At 42.5% G+C, this 27,139-nt stretch overlaps 1 protein-coding gene across 2 annotated transcripts; it reads right to left on the bottom strand.

The window, feature by feature from the left end:
- Nucleotides 1-837: 837 nt before the first annotated feature.
- On the bottom strand, nucleotides 838-26,531 carry EGLN3 (egl-9 family hypoxia inducible factor 3). Of its 2 annotated transcripts, XR_012073509.1 has the most exons (6): nucleotides 25,851-26,531; nucleotides 6,433-6,552; nucleotides 4,775-4,911; nucleotides 3,690-3,806; nucleotides 2,816-2,889; nucleotides 838-1,951 (listed from the first exon to the last, which is right to left on the bottom strand). XR_012073509.1 is itself a non-coding variant. In XM_006207565.4 (5 exons), the coding sequence occupies exons 1-5, from the start codon at nucleotides 26,205-26,207 to the stop codon at nucleotides 1,920-1,922; spliced, it is 720 nt and encodes a 239-aa protein (XP_006207627.1). In that variant the 5' UTR covers nucleotides 26,208-26,531; the 3' UTR covers nucleotides 838-1,919. The 2 variants fall into 2 exon arrangements, 1 of the variants encoding a protein (XP_006207627.1); XM_006207565.4 differs by lacking the exon at nucleotides 3,690-3,806.
- Between the last annotated feature and the right edge of the window lie 608 nt (nucleotides 26,532-27,139).

Raw genomic sequence — 27,139 nt, forward strand, 5'->3', positions numbered from 1 at the left:
ACTCCCACAGTCTCCGGACACGGAAGGGCAGCACCCCTTGTTCAACCTTCAGATTCGCATTAGTCTATGACCCTTTCAAACAGGTAAACAAATACGAATGGACACTATGACCAAAGCTTTCTAAAACTCTTAGCCTAAATTTATGTCAACAATGAGAAAGACACGTGTGCAAAAATTCTAGCAAGCCCTTCCTGCCCAAGATGGAAGAAATTAATCAAACCACTGAAACGCCAAGGCAGGAGAGTGAGTTTATTCAGCCAGTATTTACTGAGCCCATACTATGTGCCAGGCACTATTTTAGGTGCTGAGAATACATTCCATTGATGAAAAACATACAAAAATCCCTGTCTTCATTGTGCTTACATTCTACAGGAAGGATATAAGACAACATAATAAATAAGAAAGTTATATAGTAAGTTAGAAGGTGATGAGTTCTATAGAAAACAAAAAAAACAAAACATAGAGCAGTCGTGAGAATGAAGACAAGCCTTATCTGGAAATTTTCCAAAACCAGACACACCAAAAAATATGCTTCTTTCTTGGAAAGTCTGTGAATCTGTAAGTGACAAAATACTTCTGGCCACTTAATATTCATGGGATTTTCAAGCAAGAAATTACAGGGATTTTAAAAATATGAAAATGGAACTGAAAACTAGGAAGAGTGACTTTCATAGAATTGGAGCTCAGTACAGGGTTCTTGAGGCAGTGGAATCTGCACTTACCACGGTTCTAGCAAATTCCAGGATTGTGGCCACAGTGCCAACCACAGTGGATCTGGAGAGTCAAGTCTGTCGAAAAAGGGCTACTGGGGACAGAAAATGTGGAAGAACCCAGGCAGCTTTTCAGGATTTTTTGTTTTATTTCCATTTCCTTTTTAAAATACAGTACCCAATTTTTGTTGTTGTTGTTGTTATTTTCTTATTTTGTTAAAGAAGATGGGTGAGCTCAGTAAAAACAAAAACTGAAAAAATAGGAATGGCCACATTTCCAACTCCATCTCCAAACTCAAATTATTCAAGATGCATCAGTGCATTGTGCATAGGTAGACCCAGGGCTTTTGACACCAGTATCAGAGGTGGTTGGTTCTAAACTACCAGGAAGATTTTTTCCTCTTTTGCTTTAAATTCAAATTTTATTTCAACAAAGCAACAAAGCAATGAGTGTCTAGTTTCTGCCTCAGAGGACTTAGGTTCTCCAAGTAAGAAACGAACATAGGAAATAAATGGTGCTGCCATCTTTCATCAGAAAATCGTATTTTCAGCAAAATGGGAAAGAGGCAGAAAGTCCAGGCTGCAGGACCAGGAAAAAGGAGTGTCCACCCACAGGATACTTACAAATGGATGACTGAAAGTATAAAAGGGCTAAGCAGCCCTTTCTAGAGGTAATAGTGTCATTAGGTTGTAATAATTCTCCAGAAACCTGGCAGCCCTGGATTAAGAACATCTTGAAATTATTCCTATGACACAAATTTCCGTTTCCTGCTGTTAAGGCTTCAGTGATACCTCTCTGTGGCATCTGTCACCATTTTATTTCTTTGCAAACCTCCTCCTTTTGAATCAGGAAGTGTACATAAAGTGCAAGTAAGATGCATTCCCTTGCCCGCGCTTCCAGGATCTTGCTTTGACAACCAGGATTACCAAATCTATCAATTAGACTGCTGGCCAGCTAGGTCGTCTGCAGGTATTTCTGGAGTTAGCAAATGAGTTCATTTGGCAAAAAGAGTGTCTGAAGGTGGATGCAGTCTTGGCAAGAAAACACAAAGTACCATACGCAAGACAGGGGTGTGAATGATGCAAGCAGTAAGGGGGGGTTCTTGTCACCAAGTCGCTGAAGAAGAAGCCTTCTTTGGATCTCAACTCTTAAAGAGAATTCAGGAACTGTTACTAAAATGAACGAGGCCAGCGGATTTCAGAGCAAGGTCAGTCCTCAGTGAGGGCAGGTTCAGTTTTCCCTGGTTTGGGGACAGAAAAGAAAGTGAAGAGGGTAAGGAGCCAGATCTGATGAGTTTAATGTCACAAATGCTTGTCATCTTACAGATCTAGGTTAAGCACAACGCCTCCTGACAGGGCTTTGGCAAAATGTGTTTTCTTTGGTGTTTGCTGGGTATACAGTCCAGATGGGTCATGGGTTAGGCAATGTTACATACGTCTTTACTGTAGGGTTTCTTAGACTAATTTTTCTTGATTATTATGCCCGTGAACACTGTGATTCTTCAAGGGAGGGATACAGGATGTAACATTTCCCACACATGAGGCACCAGGAATTTACCTTCTCGCAAACTCACTTGTGTTTCAATGCAACATATTTTAGGCAATGCTGCCTTGCGATACCGCTTAGAGAGGACAGGAACAGCATTAAGTTATATTCAGTTTATATTACATGAGCCCAGTTTTTATACTGAGAGTCACAGTCCCGTACCAATATAATAAATGAACCATGATAGGTTGGTTTCATTGTATTTCCTTTGTATTGTGCCAAAATCATAGGCAAAATTTAATGTTATGTTTGATGGACAAACATTAATGATAAAAAGTGAACTATTTCCCATCTATTATAAACTGTCACACAAGCTGAGGGCATTAACAGGGGATGGCCTTCTTTTTATAGTGTGAAGGCCATCCTTCACACTATAAAAAATTTTTCCAGCAGAGCTAAGGCCAGGGTTCCAGAATTTAAGCTGGTCAAAATGTCGATACAGGTGAAGCTAAGCCACAGCTGAGACTAAACAGGGTGTATTAGAATATATATAAAGGTCTTGAATAAAAGTCAAGAATTAACATGATCAAAAAGTCACAGAAAATTATCGAACACATACTAGTTAAATTCCTGAATTTCTTTTTGGCTTCTGCCCTTTCTTCAGCATCAAAGTACCAAACAGTCATGGCGTATCTGTGAAAGATAAACATATTAGAAAAGAGACCTTAAAATACTCCCAGAAAATACAAAACACTTCACTATAAATTTCACATCACCGTCATTTGTAAAGCCAACATTAAAACTTTTTCCTATTACTAGAAGTCCATCCCAATTTTAATTTAAAATAAACTTCTCTGGTTGCAAGTCTATTTAAATTTAATAAAACACGTGAGGAATTCCAAGTATGCACCAGGCATTATCCTGGGCGATGGGAATTCAAATGGTCGTGTGAATACATCAGCCTCTTTCTCAAGGAACTCCATCTGGCTCCAGCAGGGGAGAAAGGCGATTTAACAAATGCTCTAACAGGGCAGGATGAGCTACATGAAAAGGACTCGAAGGGAGTCATTCTGCTAAAGACTGAGGGACCTGAGTTGGTGGACAGCATGCAGAGAGGAAGAGGCGACATCTGAGTGAAGCTTTGGAGAATAACTTAGCAAATGACAGGCCATGTAAAGCTCTTGGCTTTTCCCTTTAGTTGTGGACCCTGAGGCAAAGAGGAAATGGAATACTGCTTGCCCTCAAGCTCTCTACTGCACCCCGTTCATTTGCTTTATCCCATCCGCGGGATAGGCTGTAACGGGAGCCACTTCTTGCATGACTTTTCCAAAAGTTTCATTTTCTAATTATTATTAGCTACTGGAATTTCTATAACACTTGATTTTTTTCCAAGGGCTTCCCGTCAACATTTGCTAATGTTTCCCCTGTGACTCTGGTCATGGAGGAACTGGGGAATAAGGGAATTCTTCTCAAATGAGAGTCCAATTACTTACCCCATTAAACAAGCCACAAGCAGGCTTTGAGGGTAGAATTAGTTACCCACTCACTTAGGGCACATCCCAATTTGACACTTCATATGCAACTCTGTACGGGGCTCAGATCTGTGATTTCTGGAGGGGGGACACATAAACCTTGAGCACTTTACACCTGTGATTTTAATTTAATTATGCTTGTTAAGGTTTAGTCATTATCGTTCTACCCAAACTCTCTCCTCCCTGACTGCAACTGCTATTCCCAATTCCACCTGCACCCCACAGAGCTCCAATACTACCTAGTTTACAGCTTTGGCCATAAAATAAAGGCAAATGAGAAGCAGAATCAGAAATTAAGATTATATCAAGAGTTTCTAGGTTAGGGGGGAGCTCAGTGGTAGAGTGTGTGATTAGCAAGCACACGGTCCTCGGTTCAACCCCCAGTACTCCCATGAAATAAATAAAAAAAGAAACTTAATCCCGGCCCCCACCAATTGAAAAAAAAGTTTCTAGATTAATATTAAACAGTATTAAGTTGTTCAGTTGCTCTAAAAATCTTCCCATGCATGGTCTTAAAAAAAGTTTTAAAAACCCAATTGTTGGACATGATGGATACAAGTGAGCCCAAACTAATTTTAAGCTAAGGAAAGGGTAAAAAGGAAGAAGTCTGAACAAATTTCTCTTTCTTTTCTCAAGGTTCTTTCTTTGCTTGCAACTATCATCTCATAAACTCATCCAGAGTTAACTAGACAGAATTCCTGCTATGTGACAAGCCAACAATGTATAGAGGTAGTTCAACATTAGGTTTCTTAAGGAGGGGGCGGAGAAATAAGGAGAGAAGAGAAAAACACTCTGAGGAATTTGGAATCCAAGATGATCAGCTGCACGGATAACGGATTTGTTAACAGTTCAGACTGGTGTTAGGTTTTGTGTACTAAAGAATCCAAAGTTTCTCCTTTAATTTTTATTGACTTCAAACAGGTTTGCTATCACCTTTGAGGGGTGGTTGGTCCCTCATATGCATACATCACAAGTTTAGAGAAGTCTCTGGGAACTGGGGTTTGTACAGGAAGTTTCTCAAAAGGAGCTGTGGCCCCGGCTGTTACCTGGTCGCATAGGAAGGCTGGACTTCATGGGGGTTCCTGCGGTCTGACCAGAAGAACAAGAGTCTGTCAAAAATGGGCTCCACATCCGCTATGAACGACTTCCCTTCTGGAAATATCCGCAGGACCCCGCCATGTAGCTGAGGGCCGCAAAGAAGGCAGATTATTTCCTGGCCTCGCACACAGTTAAGTAACAATGATATTTCAGCCAAGCCATCTTCCACCCCTGGCTCCAAGCATATACTACTCCCCGATTTTTACCTCACACTTTGTACAAAATTTTATTTCAGACTTGGCTAGACATATCTCCTTATTCACCTCGTACCAAATGAAGTCTTCCCACTCCCACAATAACGAGGCCCATGGATACAAAAATGGAGTCCTGGGAGGTCAAATCATGCCAAATTGCCAGTATTTGACTGTTTTGACCTACACCCCTCCTGCAGCAATTTCATGTGGCTCAGTCTAATATTAACAGCTCACAACCTCCCCTTCAATTAGAATTTACAGCTTTCTTTTGAACTCCCCTGCCTCCTTTGTGACCTCATCAGTTGGAAGTTACATGCTCTTTTTTCTGAACTCATAGACTCTGTATCTTTTATGACATGTATCACTCTCTTCCTTGAATTACCTTATTGTTTTATATGTACACCCAATCTGTACTACTAGAATAACCATATCAAGGCCTCACCCATCCATGATTCCCCTCAGCGCAATGCCTGGCACCCGCAGGCACTCAAATATTTGCTAAATGATTTACACTTTGTGATTTATTGTTATTTATCTGACTTTACTCCCTTCCTATGATGCCACCTTTCAAGATTTTCGAGGACAACTAAGGGATATATTCCAATCATGTTACCCAAATAGGGAGCAGACACAAGCCTTGTTGCTGATTCATTGGTTTCCCAGGTTTAGTTTTTCTGACCTCAGACAAAATATTTTTGCTTTATGACAGCCAGTATCTGCTCTAATGAACAGGAAATGGAGATGCAGAAGGTTCAAAAGCCAAAGAAGCTTAAAAAGTTCTCCAACTTCTCAGACTTCTAAATCATCCTTAACTTTCCAAAATCACACAAGTTCCAGACAAATGTTTGTAAGCGTGGAACCAGACTTCATATCTCTGCCCATACGTTCAAAAATACAAAAATAAGCCACAAAGCCTTTGGCATTCACAAACCACAGTAAACCATGGCAAGAGGCCACTAATGAGACACGTTACCCTGAGAAAGGGACTTTGTGGGAAACCTCGCTTGAGGATGGTTTTATATCCTACGGTTCTATTTTTGTGAAATTCTCTCAATGTTGCTGCTGGCAGGGAAAAGTATGTATCTTATTCAGCACTGAGAGTCATATCAGCTCTGGATTAGACTAGAAAAAAACTGAATCCCCATTTCTAAAATAAAAAAGTACCTTCTCTTCACCAACCATCCCTCCCAGAACCTAATAATGACCCCACCCACCCTCTCGTCAAATTAACTTTCTATCTATTATTTTCATCTCGTCAACTTCAGTACTAATACCATACGAGGGAAAAAGGAAAATATGCAATAGAAAAGAGTCATGAATGGGAATTATGAACTCCAAACTCCCCTCTAAGTCATCTGAATTTTTTCCCTGTAGTTTCTAACAGCCCACTCTTCTCCCATTACTCCAAGTACCTTGGCATCCCAATTCTTGTTCAGGTAGTAGATGCAGGTGATGCAGCGGCCGTCGCCGTTGGGGTTGTCTACGTGTCGAACGTAACCTGTTCCATTTCCTGGGTAGCAAGCCACCATCGCCTGTGGAGAAATCCCAAGGAAGCTGGTTAACGAAGCTAAGACAGTCTTCTCCCATCGGGGACCATCTGAGTAATAGAGCCTCTCTCGGGTGCTGTGTGACACAGGTGGCCACTGGCTTCTTAGGTGCATGCACAGTGTACACATTTGGACTCTTCAGCATATGGGATTAACAGCCAAGTCACACCTTACAGCTCAGCCCAGTGGAAGGCAGTTCAACAGCACTCCCACAGCCCTAGGACAACTTAGACAGTATTGATACTGGCATTAGGACGCCTGGCCTTTCTGCAATCCTTCTTTTTGAAAAAGCAGGTTCTGGCATCCCACTCTAGACCCACAAAATCAGCATCATTAGGTTTGGAGTTAAGGGACTACGCCTTATTAATAACTAGTGCCCCTCAGTCACTGAATCACTTACTGTCTTTAATCAATGGCTAAAGATACCTGCATTTACAAAGAGACAGGAACCAATCATGAAGAAGAAAAAGGTTAGCCTTGCTCAAAAAAAAAAAAAAAAAAGCTTAGGACAGAAAGGAAAGTTCAATTGGAAGCTGTGCCCCAAACTGTTCACACAGACAACAGTCAGATCCAGTTCTAGAAAAAGCCAGAGACACATCTTAATGTTTTTTATGCTTATCTTCTTCCTACTGACAATTATCAAATCAGGTGATAACCTGAAGTTCTCTTTGTTTGCCCAAGCACTACCTGTATTGACCAGCTGGAGAAATAAAGCAGAAAGCCGTACTAAAAATCCTACTGAAAATTACTATTAGGGAATTACTATGAAGAGGGTAACAAACCTCTAATTGTTTCCTGGAAAATTTATAGCAAGGGATAGGAAAAAAAATAGGCAAAGTGTAAAAAGCCAGTTCTTTTCACAGAACACTGCCTTATTTCTAAAATATCTTTATAAGGATGAGACACATGCAGGGAAGATATTGGCAACACAAGATGTGAGAAGGGATATTTTTTCCTATTTTGTTTGCTGATACATTCTTAGTGCCTAGAACAGTTCCTAACACACGGAAGGTATCTGTTTAAATTTGATAAATAAATGTATGATTAGCAAATGGCTCTTTCCTCTAAAGAATAAGTTTACTTTCTACCTAGCTCAGTAGAGATTTCTGTCATTTCCAAAGCATATCTTCAAACATATATGTAGCAGGAGGGAGGGTATAGCTCAGTGGTAGAGTGTGCGGTTAGCATGCACGAGGTCCTGGGTTCAATCCCCAGTACCTCCGTTAAAATAAATAAATGAACATAATTACCTCTGCCTCTTCTCTCCTCAAAAGAAACATATATGTAGCAATCCAGTTCACATTTTCCCTCATAAATGGCAAGGTTGTTTCACTGGTAAAATAATCAGTCAGGCAGAGCCCAAACTAATGCACAGCTTCAATGCCATGGGTGCCAAGTCACTCCCAGTGGTGGCATGACGACATGAACCGGGCATGTAATCTAAAGGCTTCACACGCATCGCATACTAGAACAAAAGTACAGCTGAATGGTAACTTGGCTTTACAGTGATCTTAGGCTTAAATCACCATGTCTCTCAAACTGTATATCCCCATGCAGCTAGCAATCCCCCTATCCTGCCCTTGCACATCTAATATGTCAATGCAATGTCATCTTAGAGCTGAAGTTAGGCTGTTAGCTTGAACGTCCTTCAGAGGTGGACTTCTGAGGCTACTGCAATCAAGATTTAACAAATGATGGTACCACCAAGCAAAGGCTAGCTTGGGGAAAGGTGACTGGCAGCAGACAGAAATGTTGAGCCTAGCTGGGGAAGAAGAGATAAATGAAGTCACCTGTAATGACTAGGGAATTACCCACCCCTGGAAGCAGCTCTTAGGATTATAAGAGCCACCACTGAGCCAATAATGAAAGTCACTTAAGCCACAAACAATTATAGGCTGGATTCCCTACCATCTCGGCCTCTCCCTCCTATAAAGCCCTGAAAAGAAGAAAAAAGCACTCCATCAAGGCTACATAATCTTATAGTCTTAAACAGTTCTACCCTTAGGAAAAGGTCAGTGGTCTGGATGTCTGCCATCTAATTCACTCTGCAACTAATCATGTGATCCCGCTTGGTTTCTTTTCTGTAAAGAAGGGCTTGGGTTCCCTGGCCTCTGACGGTCCAAGATCTAAGACTCTATCTAAGCATTAGCCCCAGAAGAAACATCAGAGGTCTTCAGGGCATTAGGAAGTGTTTATCTGCCTCAGGACTCAGCTTAGATTCAATACTGAAAAAAAGATACAAACTCACAAAAGTACATCCTTTGCAAACTGCTACATCTATAAAACACACACATAGAAGAGGAGCTAGCACATTCCAAGGGACTTATTATTAGGACAAAACTCCTAAGTGTCAGCAAAGTCTCTGATTGCTTAAGGGAGAGAAACAGAGAGAATTCTTCTGGCCAGAGTGAATCTTCGCCCTCTCTCCTGGTTCCTGAAACCAGAGCATCAAGTTCCAGACAATGGAGGGAAATCGCTGTGGGCCTCAGTGGGCCAGTCGAAACTACTTAGGCCAATTTTGTCAGTGCTTTCTGGACAAGAGCCATAGGAGATGGGCCTTGACTTGGGCATATTCCCAATATTTGTTGGTCTTTGACACAGCCTAAAACAAGGAGGCTAAGGACGCACTAAGAAGCAAGGCTGATTTCAATAACAAGTCACACATCTCTGTGCCAAATCATGCACGGGGCAGAAACAAACTCCGGAAACCGATCAGTTCAATGGAGCTGCCATCCAAACCTCATCAAGCCCAGGAAGGGATTTAGTGTATAAAGGAGGAGAGTGCTTCAGAACAATAAGAACAGAGCCAGGGTACTTCAATTATGTGGCAAACAGGCCAAGCAGTAGCACTGACACCCATCAGGAGGAAGTCTTGTTTATTGCAGACTTATTTGCCAAAACTTCCTGACTGGATTTGTATCTGAAATGTATACAAGTTTAATAATGTGTTAGTATAACCTGCAAGAGCACATACAATTTAGTCCCATAGTCCTATTCTTGGATGTGCAGTTAAATCCACACATCCCTTTATGCATTTATCATTTCTTTCTCTGACCCCACCGTGGACCACCCCTCACCATCTCCAGAAGCCTCTCCATGGCTCTGCAGCAAAAGCAGATGAGTGGAGAGGTGAACCCCTCCCAGGCTCAGAGACTGGCTCAAGACCAGAGATATGTACTCTTGGATACCTAGGCAGCCATGGGCAGGCAGAAAATGCGTAAGGATTCTTCGAAAACCTACACAGACTTACAGAACTTTAACAGCCAAACTCAAGTAACAAAATCTGCTCCTCAATGCCTCATGTGGAAAAGAAAACAATGTTTCTGTTAAGAGTTACTATTGAGTTGGCTTCATAAGCAACTGTATCTCACCAATCCCAAATTTAAAGTTGAAAAAGGGAAGTCCAAAATTCCCATCCCTGTGCCTCAATGTAATGCTCTTAATCGAAACCAACCACAGCTTGACCACACATATAAACCACTTCAAAAAACTGGCACCAGCGACCTCCACTGTCCATCCGGCAATGATGGTCCCTTTAGACCCACAGTTGGGAAGGGGGTACATCTGGCCCATCCCAGCCTCCACTCAGAATCTTTACTTCTCTAATAACAATCAACAACATAGATTTTCACAGGAACATATGAGCGATGGCTCATGACTTCAGAGTCAGACTCACCAGTGTGACTTGTTCTTAAACAAGTTAGAGTGGCATTTTACACAAATTTTAACTCAGCAAATTAAGACAGTAATCAAGTCTCATTTTATTGGCAAAATCTACAATCAATATGAATCCATTTTTAAAAATTTGTCAAGAATAGCATAACTTCAAAGCTACCAGGCTGAGTGACCTTGAAACTGGTATTTTGATCCACTGCCAAATGCTAGACCCCTCTCATTGCTAAGCAGAAATACCAGCCAATCCTGGTAAGGATTTATTTTGAATAGTGAATCGTCCCTAGTAGAGGATAAGCTGAATAAAATGCAACCTAAATGCAGAATAACCGGTACTTAACCTCTTCACATCTCAGTTTTCTCATCTGTAAAATAGGTGTATGAGGATTGAAGGGGATAATCCATGCGAAATGCTTAGCACAAGGCCTGGCACACACTAAATGCTGCCTAACATTAGCTGTTTTTAAAGTTGATGATGTACATGCTGGTCTTCCCCTCAATAGGGCTTCGGAATGTCTTCCCCGTCAAGGATCCAGTTCTACCTAAGAGCTTTGTAGATTCAAATCCAGGGCTGGCAAACTCAAACAGCCTTTGGCAATTGCAAGTAACATAAATAATTGAAGCCAATCAGGGATGTACATGTCAGAAGTCTGGAGTGTGTACTGTGCTGCCTACAACTAGGGAATTTGCTATCCTTTGTGATGAGGGGCCAGTGTTACAAAATCTTCAGATTTTAGGAGAGTACCTAAACCACAACTGTATGATAAACTCTCCTGAATATTTTTTATCCCAATTTTTTAATCAGCCCCCACCCCCCAACACACACACAAAAACACACCAGGCTGTATTTTGAGATCACTGTCTGAGGTTCTCCTAAGGAGATCAATTCACTCTATGATACTTCCCGAGCTACAAGCAGGCACCTTCCCCACCTCTCTTTACCAGGCTCAGCTGCACCCTTCATCCTTCAGTGCCATCCACAGTGCATGGGCCTCTGCCAAACTGCCCTCCCCTCAAGTCCCTCCCCCACGTCTGCTCTGGAGATCGCAATGGGGACCCAGGATTCTTCCTCTCTTCACCGTTAAGACACTAACTACATAGAAAATTAGATGTGTCAGGACCTGAGAAGAAATACACAAGACCACGAGGCACCTTGTTTAGCACGGGAAAACAGCCAAGCAAGTCATCAGAGTGGAGAATGTAACAGCTGAAATTTTCTGGCCAGAAATGGGTCTGACTTATATTATCTAAATCACTGAAATTAAATTCCTACAGTACAATATTCACAAGATATCTTTATAACGTAATTGCAACAACACAAAGCTTTCTCCAAGAGTTTCAAGAAAATGTCACTAAACAAAATTCACATTGCTGCCAGCCCCTTAAAGAAAACTAAGCTACTTTTCAATGTGATGATGAATAGCTCATAAGCATAAAAAGTGCTTTAGAATATTCTAACTTCTTCTAGGAGGGGGAGGGTATGGCTCAGTGGTAGAGCACAGGCTTAGTATGCATTAGATCCTGTGTTCAATCCCCAGTACCTCCCTTAAAATAAATAAATAAATAAACCTAATCCCCCCCCGCCGCCAAAAAACCCACCAAAAAACCCAAACTCCATCTAGTTTGGCATAAAGAAATCAGTTGGCGATAATGCAGGCACTTTAGAGAAAAAAGCAGAAAATGTTGCACACCATCACTAGTTATCTTGGCATATCTTGCTTGTTATCTAACTTGTTAGTTAAGAGCAAGTCTAGTTACTTCCTTCCTACTAGTGCCCTAGTTAAAGACTGATGTAACGAAATGAAGGAGAAATGGGAAATGTGCTTTTGGTTTGTAAATACATGCATGTCCAGCTACCAGGTTCCCAAAGTTTCAGCATGTGACTGTACAATTCGGACAGTCAACATCCATCAGGTAAGTAATCCTCTCAACAAACCCCAAGTTAGTCACTAAAATATCCCTTCTATTCTGTTTCTACACTGAGAACTACTTCTGCCTTCCTTGTTTGCGCTAAATCCACACTAAAAATTCCTCTCCCTGAACCCAGGTATCCAGAACTCTGCTACATTTAACCTTACCTCCAATTTAGAACCATACCCATTAGGCCCCCATACCCGAATTTTGTTACAAAGCTTCAGTAATTCTGAAAATGAAAAATTAAAGTTATCAGCAACTTTCAGTTGCTCTGCAGAAGTGGGCCTGCAGGCTCCTGCAGGTCAGGTAAGAGCACAGAGCCTAGAAGGGCAGGGCATTTACCATACTCATTTGAAACCCTGTCCTCAGGCAGGCCTCTTCATCAGTGGTCCCTCTTTACTATGAACTTAGTCCTAGCTTTGGGGTCATTTAACCAACCATCAACAACTACCAAGACTCTGGAACCGTATACTCAGTTCTCTTAGCTCAGTGATAATAGCTCCTTGAGATTCTTACATTAAAGAGCTGGGCTCCCACCACACCCTGAGAAAAGCGCACATACACACAGACACTCAGAAGCCTGCAGATTACAGAGGGCTCTGGGCCTGCAGCCTCTAAATGTACTAGATCAAGATTCTATTCCAGGGGATCCTGCACTTTGTTCATGAACTTGAGTGAATCACCCTGAACTTGAGTGACTGCCTCACCCTTCCCCAGAAGCCACTGAAACTTTCACAAGCCAAGAATTTAAGAGACTATTGTCATTCCTTTCTGAATTGTGCTTAATTCCTCTCCTTGGAGGGGATTCAAGCCCTGCAATTAAGCACAGTAAACAGGCCCGGGAACATCGTCTCGCAGCAATACAGGCTGGGTTTGGGAAGGCGGCCCTTCCCGCGGAGGCCTGGCTCCAGGCCAGCGGGGTGACGGCTGAGTGACAGGGCTACGTGCGCTGCGTGAGGGTGGCAGCCAGCCCACACCCGAGCACAGCCCGGGCCCGGCAGCCTGCAGAGGGAACCAGTACAGGAGAGCCCTCCCCCATCACTCCCCCCCCCACGCCCCCGCCCCCGCACCCCACCCCTGCCCCGCCCCAGAACAAAGTTCTCAGTAAGGACTTCGTTGCAATCATGAAATCTGCAAAAGTCTGCCAGGGCCTGAGTTAAGGAATACCTTTTACCAAATCGTTAACAGTTGCCATTTCTTGAAGACCCATGCAGCCAGGTGGCACTTCTGGGTGGTGCTTTACACACATTTTCTCACTTCCAGGTTAAGGCATCTGGCATGAGTCACACTGCCCACAAGTTTTCAGTAGAAGTCATAACCCTGGAAGTTATCATATGGACCAAGAAGTTATCTTATTCCTATGGAAAAACAAATTCATGAGTAATCCTTAAGGCAATATGGGGGCAGGGACTCGTAACATTTAACTTCCTTTGATGTGAGAAACAGCCTTGTCAGAAAAACACAACTTTACAAGGAGCTCTCGAAAGGCTCTGGGTGGAAGAAAGAAAAGAACGTTTGTGACTGCAGGATGGTCAGAGTTGTAACTACGGTGGTCTTTAAATTCTCATCTGGAATGGATCCTAAAATACTTGAGGGAATTCGTGATACGTTAAATACAATTGGTAAGACAAGATTGTATTAATGCATAATATGCAAAAATATATAGTTCCAATCAAAACAGATCAAAAAAAATGCCTGAAGCCATGTTCTCAAGAGAAATCAGGAAATGCTTGACGTGCAATTCCCAGTGAATTTTAAGAATCTTAACTTGGGACACTGTAACTGTGTTGGAAAAAGTTAAGTTAAAGAACTTTCTAGGAAATCAGATCTTACATTCACATTTGGATTTCTGTGCTTGCAAAACTCTATCTGCTGAACAAAAGAAATGACACCCAGCTAGTCAGAACTAGAACTCACGAAACTCAAGAGGCACATTTATTTACTGGACAAACATTTGTACGTGCCTGGCGCTGTCCTATGTGTTTCACAATATTCATTCATTCAATATTCATAACAGCCCCATGAGACAGGAACCATTATCATCTCCATTTTACAGATGAGGAAACAGAGGCACAGGAGTGAGATAACTTGCCTCTCCGAATCCAGTTAGTTCAGCTGCAGAGAGTAAAGCCTTAACGATCAGGGCATGCTTTACCAGCATAGCTTATCTAATGTCTAATATTAACCAAGTCACTTTCTTTTTGAGAGAACTAAGATCTTCAGATCTACTTGAAGTATTGGGCTCTCTCTCACCCTTTCCATAACGATAGAAAATCATAAAATGCAAAAAAAAATTATGAAAAATGAGTGTGCTTGGTATTAAGTGTGAAACTAAAAGCCCCAAGGCAGTGGGGGTGAGGTGGGGTCAGGGTGGGGGAGTTACATTTCACCAAAAGCCAAGAGCAAAGGAAGATGTCTCTATTCCACAGCAAAACACTTGTCCAAGTTGTCTTTGACGGTTATTCCCCCTGCAGAACAAGCTCAATCCCACTCTAACCTCTGTAGCCCCATATCTGCACTGGATGCAACTGGTCAACGATCAGCCCATGTTTTATCCCCAGGTTGCTCTTTCCCAACCGGTGTCTGTGGAAGAAAGTCAGCCTCTCCAGGACCTTTCCTTTTAGCTCAGGTCAACTCCAGCCAAGGTTTTCAGGCTTTTCCAAAGTCAGGAGGCAAAGGATCAAATAAGAAAAAATTTTAAAGGAAATACAAAAGTGTACTTCTCTTGGGAAGACAAGGAGCGGCACCTGGTAAACTCAAAGGCTTCCTAGGGAGGAGGCAAATTTTCCTTCCTCAGGTGCAACGCTTATGCAGGAGACATCTTTACTACTACCACGTTAATTAGAGTTCACTGGGTACAGAGCTTTCTAAAATCACTTTAATTAGAATATACTGGACACAGACCAAACAGACTGGCTTACAGGAGGGGTGAGATGCAGAAGACCTCTCAGACATCTGGGAAGTAAAAGGCTCTTCTGAGAGAAACATCTAAACTCTTCTGAGGAGCAGCAAGGGGACTAGAAACAAAGGAGTGTCTGGCTTGAGTCTGGGGGCACCGATTACTAAGTAAATTGTTCCATGTCCCTCCAAGATGGGGCCCCAAGATAAGCCCCATTTTACAAATGCGGACACTGAGAGAGACAAAATCTAACATATGGGGCATTACAGAACTAAGCGTGGACTTTCCACCACTAAATACTGCTTCTAAAATATCACGGGAAAGTTGTTCACTGAAAACAGGTGCAGCTATTTCCAGAGTGACTATGAATGATTATTTCCAGAGTGACCATAAGTGAAATTGTCTTCCTCCAACTCCAAGATGACACAACAAAGGATGCTCAGATGATTCTCATGGCTTACTGAATACAGACTGAAACCCTTAACTGGGATATCAAAGCTGCCCATGCAGAAGTAGGAAAAGGCAAGTGGCAGCTACTCTCTGACCTCTGCCTAGTCACACCTTTGATTTCAGTCCAATTGGGTTCATCTGTCAACTTTCCTTCCCAGAGTCCCACACCTCAGCCCTCTGGCGTCGGAACCACCTTGGACTTCTGTGTGGTGTTCAGTCAGAGCATAATAGATGTACAATACAGAGAGAATCATCGGCTCACAAGGCACTCTTTTCCACTTTGTGTTCCTCCAAAATCAATACAGTTCTTTTCCATTCTCCCTGGTGCCTTCAGCTCACACTCCTTGCTGGACTGTAGGACACAGGTAGGGCAGTGATGCTCCTCAGACATCAACAAAGATTTGTTCCCTCCATTTGACACAGCAGGAGAGAATCAGTTCCAAATTCTGCTCCAATTCTAGAAAATTAAACTTTATTGGTAGAAATTATAGAAAAATTGTGTGTTGTGTGTACTTAACATGTTAATGTTTTTCTCAGAAATTTCCCAAATGAACCAAAACACTTGCATTTTTTAGTTTTCACAATGAATAAGCTCAGATCTGATCAACTGAACACTGATTTTCTCACTAAGGGAGAAACTGTGGGAAGATCTAGCAACATCCCTATTTAGCCTCCTCATTTCAATTTTACTCAGTGGTTCTCAAATTTTGGCAAGTATGAGAATTGCCTGCAGGACTTGTAAGTTTCTGATTCATGAGGTTTGGGGAGAAGTGCAAGAATATGCATCTTCCACAAGTTTCCAGGTGATGCTGATGTGACTGGTCCAACGACCACACTTTGAGACTCCATGGCTATTTGGTGGCAAAACCAAGAGTTGCAATGCCTTCCCCTAAATGGTAATAGGTAAAGGGGAATTAGAACTAGTCAGCTGCACTAGTTAATTTGGGGAAGAGAAAGTGGTAGGTAGAAGAGCAGGAAGTGAGAGGAATTCCTGTAGGGCAATTTCTGGCACCAGCTTTGATTCCTGAAGCTGGCAGGAAACATTCCAACTGCAACTGTGTAACACTGCGGAGGATTACTGCCACGTCAGCGCCGGGATGTGACTCTTGGTAGAGTCAGCGCTCTTCTTCTGGAGTCCAGTCAGAGGCACTGAAAGCACCTATTTGCTCTATCAGATGAAATTTTAGTCTCAATTTTCATTTAGTTCCTTATAATCCCAGAGGTAGATTATTTATTATTGTGCCCATGTTATAAATGAGGAAAGTGAAGCACAGAGAACTGACACGCCCAAGATCACAGTGCAATGAAATGTCTATCCCAGTGCTAAGCAGAAGGCGCTGATTAAGTAAAAATGCAAACATGAAAATCAACCTCGTTCCTAAAGAAGTGGAAATTGAGGTCCTGAGATGCTGCCTGCCAAGGGCTGAGCAAGGACCAGAAGCCAGGGTTCCAGCCTTGCAGTGCCAGCTTCTCTGAGATCTGTAAGTAAGATCTGCCAGGATCCAAGTGTGACTTGGTACTTTCTAGGGCCGAGCACAGAATTTCAGAACTGAGGGATTTATTTACAAAGCCAAAGTTCCCCCTTTGAGATGGTCTCTCATAGCCTGTTAATGTAATAAAATAGCTAAATCCTTTAGCATCAAATTAGGGATCAAGTTGTAAAAGCTTTCTTTCCTTTTTTTTTTTTTCCGCCTAACAAAATATTTATAGCTTTTTTGACAACCTGACATCTTTAAAATCGACATTCCTTTTAAAGATGAATTTAAGCCCACAGTCCAGGACTGTTAGAGGCACTAGAAGTATATATCAAGCTTAATAGTCTCTGTCTTCAAAGAATTTGTAAGCAAATGGGGGGCAGGGTGAGCAGCCAAAGAAATGTCCTGGGGCGGCCCGGGCTGAGCCACCCACAGTGCTCCAGGGAGCAGAAGGGAACTACATGGAGAAGGCACTAAGATGGATTTTGAGGAGAAGACAGTGGGGAAGCTGGGTTTGCCAGGCAAATCAGTTTCTAGTGCTTCAGGGATTCAGAGGGAAGGAAGGCGGTCAGTGGGAGATTAACTGTAGAAAGGTCAGATAGGGTCAGACGTGGAAGGCCGTAAATGGCACATGGAGATCACAGCATATACAGTGGACAATGGGGAGAGAGCACAGTGGATCTGGGGGATTTTTAAAGCACGGAGACTGTGTGATTAGCACTGGGTTTTATTTTACTTACAATCTGACAGAAGCACAAAAATGGATTACAGGAAGAATAGGAACCAAAAGCAGGTAGGTGATTTATGGTTCAAGTATCTTGAAAATACTTCCTTCCTTCCTCAAGGATTTCTACTATGAAAGAGAAACACAATTTAGTTAAAAAAAGAAAAAGAAAAAGAAAAAACTTGAGGTTCCACAGTGAACCTAAAAAAAACCCCTCAAAAGCCAAAACACACAAAATAGCCAAATTTTGACCAACAGTGCATGTTCCTGCCTGAAACTTCAATATTTAAAAGTTTAGTTTATTTACTCCAATCAAATTAACCTGCAAAACAATATATATAGGAAAGAAGCCATTGGGGGGAAAAAAAAAAGACAGCGACTCACCACCAACGTTGTGTGGGGTATGGAGATTTCTAAGTAATAGTCCCTCAGGTTTGACTAGACAGATGAGAAGAAGTGGGAGGGGACATGGAGGGAGGGGCACAGGCAGAATCTGTTTTAGGTGTCTGGAGAACACAGAGCAAGCTCCCAAAAGTATTCAGACCCTTTATAACTATACATCTCCGAACAATGCTCAAAAATTAAAGTACTATCCTGATTACTGCAAAACAACTTCAAGTTCCCCTAACAGAACCAAAAATAGATGTCGCTGACACCTGGAACTGAGTTTTTCAATTTGTCTTCTCCCCACTGGCAAATAATGAAGACTACTATCATATTCTTTGAATCTTTGTATTTATTTTTATAGCATAATATTTTGGCTTCATTTTGGAAGGAGAAATAATAGTTAATATGAGATAGGCACATTCACTCCAGAACTTGAGAAACATTGATCATTGCATCTCCTAAAGAATCAAAAATTGGTTTGACTGAAAAGAGAACTACCATATGACCTAGCAATTCCACTCCTAGGTATGTACGAAAAAAACAAAAAACACTAGTTCAAAAAGATACATGCACCCCAATAGTCACAGCAGCATTATTTACAATCACCAAGACATGGAAGCAACCTAAGTGTCCATCAGCAGATCCATGGATAAAGAAGATGTGGTATATATATACTGCTCAGCCATAAAAAGAATGAAATTTTGCGATTCGCAACAACATGGATGGACTAGGAGGGCATTATGCTAAGTGCAGTAAGTCAGCAAGAGAAAGACAAAAAATGTATGATATCGGTTTTATGTGGATTCTAAAAAATACAACATAGGAACAATGTAGGAACAAAACGTTTAGAAGCAGACTCACAGATGTAGAGAACAAACTAGTGGTTACCAGTGGAGGCGGGGTGGGGAGCAATATAGGAGTGGGAGAATGGGAGGTACAAACTACTGGGTGTAAGATAGGCTCAAAGATGTAATGTACAACACCGGGAATATAGCCATTTTTGTAGTAACTGTAAATGGAAAATCACCTTTAAAAATTGTATAAAAATAAAAAATTAAAATTAAAAAAAATTGGTTTGACTTAAGGAGGTATTAACATTGTAATGAACATGGAGGACACTCAGTGCGTAGGTATCAAATGAATCCAACACAAGATCTGAAAGCCTGCATTATACAACTGCAAACCCATGCATCTGTAAGGCTGGGAATGGGTTGGGGCAGGGGGTGGAAACAACACTCAGTCACTCCCAGCTCACCAAAAACAAGAATATAAACTCACCCACAAATCAATATCAAAAGAAGATACAGAACTAAGGTAAAAGCCCTACTGGATTAAGATTGAAATCATCAAGGGAAACAGGATACAAATTCTATGTAGGATGAACCAAGCTAACTAATCTTGCTTGGCAAACAGACTCAGAGCTCTGAACCTGAGCCAAATCAACGGCTCCTGGCAATCTGCCAAAGCCGAATTCCTCAGTCTGGCATCATAAAATGATTTGTCTGTTGAATTTACAATTCCAGTGTCTCTGGATTCAGCTACCCACTGGGTACTCCTGGCAGCTGCCCAGCAGAATACATCTGAACTATCATTACTGTCAGAACATGTGCATTTGACAAACACTAGAGAAAAAGGACACCCATTTCTTAGAGCAACATTAGTTAACAGCCACAAAATGCTGCTACAAAGGAATTATCAAGTCTGTAGCTATAATAATGAATGAAGCATGAGTAACCTCCGTAGTGCTAACCTGCGAGCTGCCCCTTGGTGGTCAGGAAACACAGGTCAAACTGTCATTGGATTTACCCGAGGCCACAAAGGTGAGTCAAGAGCGGAGGTCGTGCCAAACTCAGCAAATATGGCCCACAGGCGAGGTGCCCTCTGAGCTTTATCCTTGAGTGCCAGGATGCTTGGAGATGCTTCTAAGATAAGCTCTGTTCATTATGGGTTAAACTCCACCTCCAGCTTTTGGCACATCAGAGGTGCCTCCCATACACGGTGCGTCTTAAGAATGGAGTTGTAATGTGCAAGGCTGCTTGTTGTTTACACAATCTGAGAAATTTCTAGCCAGAGCCGGGAACTGGGGAAGAATTTACAAATTTTGCTTGAGCTGAGTAAGGTCAGAAAGAGAAATAATTCCCGACACCCGGAAGTCCACGGATAGGCTAAATAATTCCACCTCAGGGTGCTTACCAATTTTAAGTCAGAATTGTATTTAAAAATTATAAATCACTGGCCATCTGAATTTTAATGCTTATTTTCTACATATAAAGTTCTGAAAACAGTGAACAGATTCTAACTTCTTCAGAAAAAGAGCCAGATGGACAAATGAGATAAACAACTGTTTTAAGATTGTCTTGGTAAATTAAAGAACATGATTGATTTTAACAGGCTACATCCTAGCCCTAGTTTTCTTGAGTTTAAAATATTTAATAAAGTAGAGCAACTCTTTTTTCCTTAAAAAAAAAAAATCCCAAATAAAACACTGATGCAACTGATTTAAACTACCAACCCTGTCTCCCAGTCTACCTGACAGATGAAGAACCCCAGCCAGGGTGGCTCCTCTCTATTAAAGAATCTTTGCTGAGGCCCAAGACCTACCCAAAGGCCTATGCAAAACCTCATCTCTCCAAATATAAAAATTACCTAACTGCTGAATGAGGAGGAATTGGACAAAAGTGATTTCTGATACCTCTCCAGCTCTAAAAAACCTCTATTATTAAAATCCTTATAATTTTGGTCACTTCATGTTAAGTAAATAGAGAAACTGGAGAAAGCCCAGAGAAACAAAAATGACCAGTCAGTGTAAAAGTGGACTATTTATCAAGAAAAAGAGAAAGCAAAGTTGATGACCATATTTCATACCACTCAACTTCCAGCCTACTTCTTTAAGTGCTGTTATAATCACTTTACACCTCTTTTATCCCACCCACGTACAGATCTACCACAGTGCAAGACATGTGAATGAATAAATTAAATTGATACCCCCTGATTTCCCGCTTCACTGCAAGTGGACAGAGTTACAGTGGAGCGGCCAGTGGCCCAAAATTGAGCAAGAGAAATTATAAACACACATACATACCTTCTTTCCTTTGTTCCCAAGCGTCATTCAACAAAACAGACCAAAAACACTCTGAAAACTCACCTAATGGAGACACGTGCTTCACTGTCTCTGAAGCTGTATTCCGTAAATTATTTCCTTCCTCCAAGAGTTAAGTTACTTTTAAATACAAAACCTTTCATAAGAGTCCTCACATCCTTATAGCAGGATGTTCCAGTGCTTCAAACTCAGTGCCTCCTCCCCCTAAAATACGTCATTCACAGATAAATTTTTAAGATTTTAATTGCAGAGACACCATTTATGATGTCTAGTCTTCAAATCCTGTGCTCTGAGAACTGCACCTCCCATGGGCCTTGGCAACTGTATTTGTGATATATGCGCCCCCTTGGGTGGTTACCACCACCCAAGGCTGATAGGTCCCCTGAGCCATGGCAAGACCATCATACTTTCCCCCAGGGAATGAAAACAGGGATTCTAGAACATTAATCAAGTCTGTTGAACTCAAACTGAGGCTGAGATGGGCCACTGTGGGGCAGCCATCCTGAGCCTGGTGCACGGAAAGGCAGCAAGAGCGGGAAGACATAAAGAGGACAAGCAGAGAAGCACAGGTGGAGGCCACTGAACACCAGAGAAAGAACTGACACACCAGCTGTCCTGGATGTTAAGGACTCACTGGTTCCTAGCTCACGGCTCCAGTCTTCTGGGAACCCCAACAGCACTTCCGACACTTGAGTCCTGAGAGAGATCCTGATCTTCGAAATGCATTATCCCAGGTTTGCTCAAAGTAGTTGGCAACCATGATAGATTCCACCAAGTAAGGAATATTCCTGACATCACAGGAGGAGGGGCCCAAACTGTTACTGCTCTAACAGCAAAGGCACAAACCCACCACTTTGTAACACACTGTCTGTTACCCAGACTTACTGCTGTTTCATTTCTTTGTGTTGCTTCCAGGGGAGGACTGACCTGTTGATTCACAGAACCAGCCCATAACCCCATCAGCCAGAGCTGCTCCAGGGGGGATCCTAACCACCAACCTGGTTAACAAACACTCTTTCTGCGAATAACACTAGGAAAACACTAGCACAGCACTCCATTTTCTTCTTCAAATGTTCTTAACCGATCCACTTCAAGGTTTAGGTTTTGTCTTTTGTCTTTTTTAAGCTTGAGAATTAATCAAGTGTGAATTAGAGGATCCTTCAATTCAAAAGTATATGTGAATGTAAGCTCTCGGAGGCAGGGGTTCTGCCTGTCCACCTTTGTGTTCCCACCCCCTGCACAGCACCCCGCAGGGAGTGAACATCTGCTGAATCAATGAAAGGAGGGCAAGGAGGAGCCTGACAGTCCAGAACACAAACTCTGGGGTCAGGCAGAGCTGGGTTAGAATCCCAAATCTCCCCTTAAACCATTTATGAAGGCTCTGAATTCTGCTAAGAATTTCATGTACGTTATCTTATTTCATGCTATTTCCCCACAAAAGCTTTAAGGTATGATCTCTCATTTTACACTTAGGGAAAACTTAGCAACTCACCTACAGCCACGAGGTTAGGAACCCCAAGTCTAAGCCCCAATCCCTACGACAGACGGCATTTACTGCTTACTTTATGAAAATGATTTAATCACTCAATTTGCCGAAGATTACGGTTCTGAAGACTAAGTCAGACAGATAGTGTCTGAAAAGTGCTTAGCACAGTGCCAGACAGAGCAACTCGCTCATTAGAAGGTAGTTATTATTAGAGTTACTAACCAGTGAGTCCACAGTGAAATGCTTCAAGCAGGACTTTGAGTTCTGTAAATTACACGTTCTCTGGAAAAAAGCCATTTCCAAGATCCAGGCAGCCAAAGCAAAAGGAGCAAATGATGGCCAATATTTATCTTGGATATGGTCTAAATTCTCCAAAAGGGAGTAAGATAAGAAAGCTTTTGATAGCCTGAAAGCAATGATCAGGCTTGAAGTTAGGGGGCACCATACAGCTGTATATCATAGAAACGACTTCCCCAGAGAGTCTTCAGCACCCTTGGATTTTTCTCCAACAAAGCAGAGGTAGATAAACTCTGCTCAGTAACAACTTCTGTGGCAGGGAGGGGAACCCTTCAATATTTCTTTCTATATGTTTCCACAATTTCAGCTTTAGGCCCAGTATATATTCCTATTTTATTTCCAATGCCTCTACTATTGTTTCATTGAGATAAAGGGCATGATTGTATTACCCAATGACCTTTAAAAGTTCAGGGGAAAAAGTGATTAGAACTTAAGCACTGATAAGCAGAGCACCAAGAAATTATAAAGTACCTAAAAAACAATTGGTCTAAAATATGTAAACGTATATATTGGCAATTGTTTAAAATGGGTGATGGGAACTCATTATACTAGCCACTCTACATTTATATATGTTTGAAAATTTCCATAATAAAAAGTTACAAATAAATTTTTAAAATAAAGGTACAACTTCTGCCTTTTAAAAGTTTAGTTTTTACTGAAACCTGCTTGAAGGATGCAGCAGTAAACTGGGTCCATATTACTCCTCTGGGAAGCAGCACAGAGTAAGGCACTCAGTTGAGGGAAGAGAAGTAAATAAGGTTAAACTAAGGAGGAACTAACATAAATCATTTAGACATGTAATATGTTTCTACAATGTTTTAATAATGAACATCAAGTAAGAGACCCAGGGTCAGAAGACATTACGAAGGATTATACTTAAAAAAGAGACTTCTTCATTTAGAAAAAATTTGTTTGTAAGAATTGTTTGCTCAAGCTTGGTTTATTTACATTTGGTTCTAGATGGCCAGAGAATATCCTAATCTAGAGGTGATTTTTCTAAAGGGCAGAAATAAAGAGCTTTGTGCAAACGGCGAAAAGGAAAGCTGGAAATTAAGATATGGGCACATGCTCCTTAAGCGGACAAAAGATGAATTTTCTCCTTCCAGTTCAGTCATTTTCTGAAAGGGTTAACTGAAAAGTTATTTGTTCTACCCAGAAGCTAAACCATAATTGAAGGATTCTATCTGGAGATCTTTTTTTTCCCCTTTCCCAGATGTATATAGTGCTTTTCATTCAATTTGTGGAGTTAAATTCTAGCCTAAAACCCTACCACTGTCCATTAAGTCAAAGCTAAAACAACAAAAAACCAAAAAACCTAACTTTCAAGTATGTTTATGACCTCTTTCTATCACTTAATTGTGATCTCCCTCAGAGCACATTATGTTCCTAGAATGCTGGGGGCAAAATTCCTAACACCTAAATTCAAAAGAAACTTTAAAAAACTGATCAGAAGCCATTTGCTGTTCAAGGTTGAAGGTACAGGCATCTCTACAATACTGAGGCTAGCATTCCCCTTCCCCCCAACCCCAAAGTTGTGGTCATTTAGTACAAAAACAAAACTAATCAAGACAAATGGCTTTTTACTCCATCACCAAAATGATGGAACAAGAGTCAAGAAGCACTTTACCATTAATCTTCTACAGAATCCAGCTAACTGAATTTTCCCCTAATCAAAATAAAATTTAGGAAGCAGCATTTTCTGTTAAGAGTTTCTTTACTTGCATCCTATTAATAAGAATGTTTTCAGATATTCTAACCATGTCCTCCTGGTTGAAAGGTATACAGCAATCTATTTCTCCTCTACTCCACTCGTCCAACCCAACCGCTTCATTTCTACACATTTCCAGCTGTCAACTCTTGCCCTTTATTAAGAGTGTTCCTCTCAGCTTATGGGACAAATGAGACGACAGTGGTGTGTTTTATCACAAGATCAATCTTATATTGAGAAATACATATAGTGCTATAGAATGGTATGCAGGTAGATTTTCACCTTCCTTCTCACGGTAGTATGTCTTGCCTCACTGTGTTAAAAGTTTTCTACAGTCCTGAGTGCCCCTTGCCCAGTCCACAATAAAAGCGGTACAGCTCACTCTCAGAACTGCCCTGGAAAACTGGCTGGATCATCATTTATACAAAAGACTGAGTAGCTGGACTACCCCAATGTAATATACATGCACAAGTATCATGGTACTCCATGTTCCCATATTTCTGCCAATCTACCTGTAAATGTTTCCAAGATAAATGACCACTCAGGGAGTGACTTCTGGCTGTAGGAACAAAAACATGGTTTCTTTCCAGAGGTGCCTGACTACACTCTCCTGATCACTTAACTAGTTGTTCTGAGTGGATTTCCCCAGAAATTGGTAGTTAGGAAAGGTTAGTGGTGGCTGGGGCTCAGCACCAGGAGAGAATTTTCACATAAGTAGATGATCTAATAATGTCCTAGGTACAACAAGCCAAGGGCAGCTCTCAAAAGCGAAGGAGAGCTTTACTCTTTCACAGGTCAAGCTTCCCATGCCTGCCAAACTCCACAAACCAAATGCCTCACTGTGAAATCACAACTGTCTCTAGAAGTCCTTAAGAGTGCTTTTGTTGGAATCCCCTCTCAACACAATGAAGGGCTGAAGGGCAAGATTAAGTGATTTTAAAGTAGACATTTAAGATCATGCGTTCATGTGTGTCTCGGCCATACATTATGCTTCTAAAAACCTGTCCAAACGTGGCGGGGAGTGAGAAGGGTGGGGACCAGGCGGACTTCTTGTTTCATGGTTAAAAACTAAAGTTCAATTGCAGCCCTGCGAAGGCGAAAGACAACCGACTGCGCACGTCCCCGGTCCCCACGGGCTGCTGCAGCGGCGGGGCGCCCGCGTGCGTCCTACCTTGGACCTTTCTTTGACGTAGTATTTGCCCAGCCGGCTCCCGCAGTACAGGACCAGTCGGTCGATGAGGGACAGGAGAAAGCTGATGGCCTCGCAGCCTTCCTCGTTGCCCCCGATCCACGTGATCTGGTCGCCCCGCAGGTGCCGCTTGGAGACGCCGGCGCGGGGCCCCGCCAGCTGGCCGTCCCGCAAGGCTCCATTGCAGTGCAGCTGCTTGACGCGCTCCAGGACGCAGTCGCCCACCACCTCGCCCAGGAAGTTGTCCAGGTAGCAGAAGCCGACCTCGTGCAGACAGGGCACGATGTACTCCAGGGCGATTTTCTCCAGATCCAGCCTCATGATGTGTCCCAGGGGCATCTCGCCCGCAGAGCCGAGCTCGGGGACCCCCAGTGTGCACCCGGAGAGGGAGCGACCTGCGCGCGCGCTCAGCTGAGGCGCGCGGAACTTGGCCCTGGGTTCAGCTACCTGCGGCGGCCACGGTCCCCGAGCCACCGCGGCGCCAGGGAGAGGGGAAAGTTGCTCGCAACTCTGGGGAGGAGGGGATCCCGTTCAGGGGCCAGCGGGAGTTGTGCCGGGCTCCACGACTCAGCGCCGGACTGCCCCAGCGAGGAGTGAGGGGGCCCCTTTTGGAGATGCCGAGCCGCCCTTGGTGCGGCGGCGGCCCCAGGCGGGGAGAGGATGAGGTCCAGCCTCTGAGCCGGCCGACTCGACGCGTCACCGGCCCCGCCCAGGCCCCGCCCCGGGACCGCCCCCGGGACAGCCCTTCCCCCAGGCCGGTCAGCCCTCCGGGTTTGCCCCACGCCCAGGGAGTCCGGCGCCTGCCTCTCTTGTTTGTGATCAGGAGAGAGGCAGGAAAACAGACAGAATTCGTAGAATGCTATCGATTTGCATATTGTTTTGCATAAAATCCCATAACAAACTTGAAAACCCGGATCCCAGCTTCTCTGAAAATGTAAATGGAGTTAACAGCACAGTTTACTACCACTTTCTAGGCTGGTCACCTCCCGGGCTTTTGAATAAAATAATAAACTCAGGAACAAATAAATATTTTATCAATGACTTCTTTTTATTTTTACCAAGTACCTTATTTCCTTTTCCTCTGCCATTTAACACAGGTCGGGAGGTTCAAGCCACAGAGAGACTGGGAGGATCCAATTGTAACTAAAATTAACAAGCATCTCCCTGACCCCTACTATGTTCAAGGCCCTATGTGCTCAATGGAGGGGGTTATGAACAATGAAGAAATACTGGGTCATAACTCATCGAGCCCTGAAAATACTGTATTTTGC

The sequence above is a fragment of the Vicugna pacos genome, chromosome 6 (genome assembly GCF_048564905.1).
Source record: "Vicugna pacos chromosome 6, VicPac4, whole genome shotgun sequence".
In the NCBI taxonomy this organism is placed as follows: Eukaryota; Metazoa; Chordata; class Mammalia; order Artiodactyla; family Camelidae; genus Vicugna; species Vicugna pacos.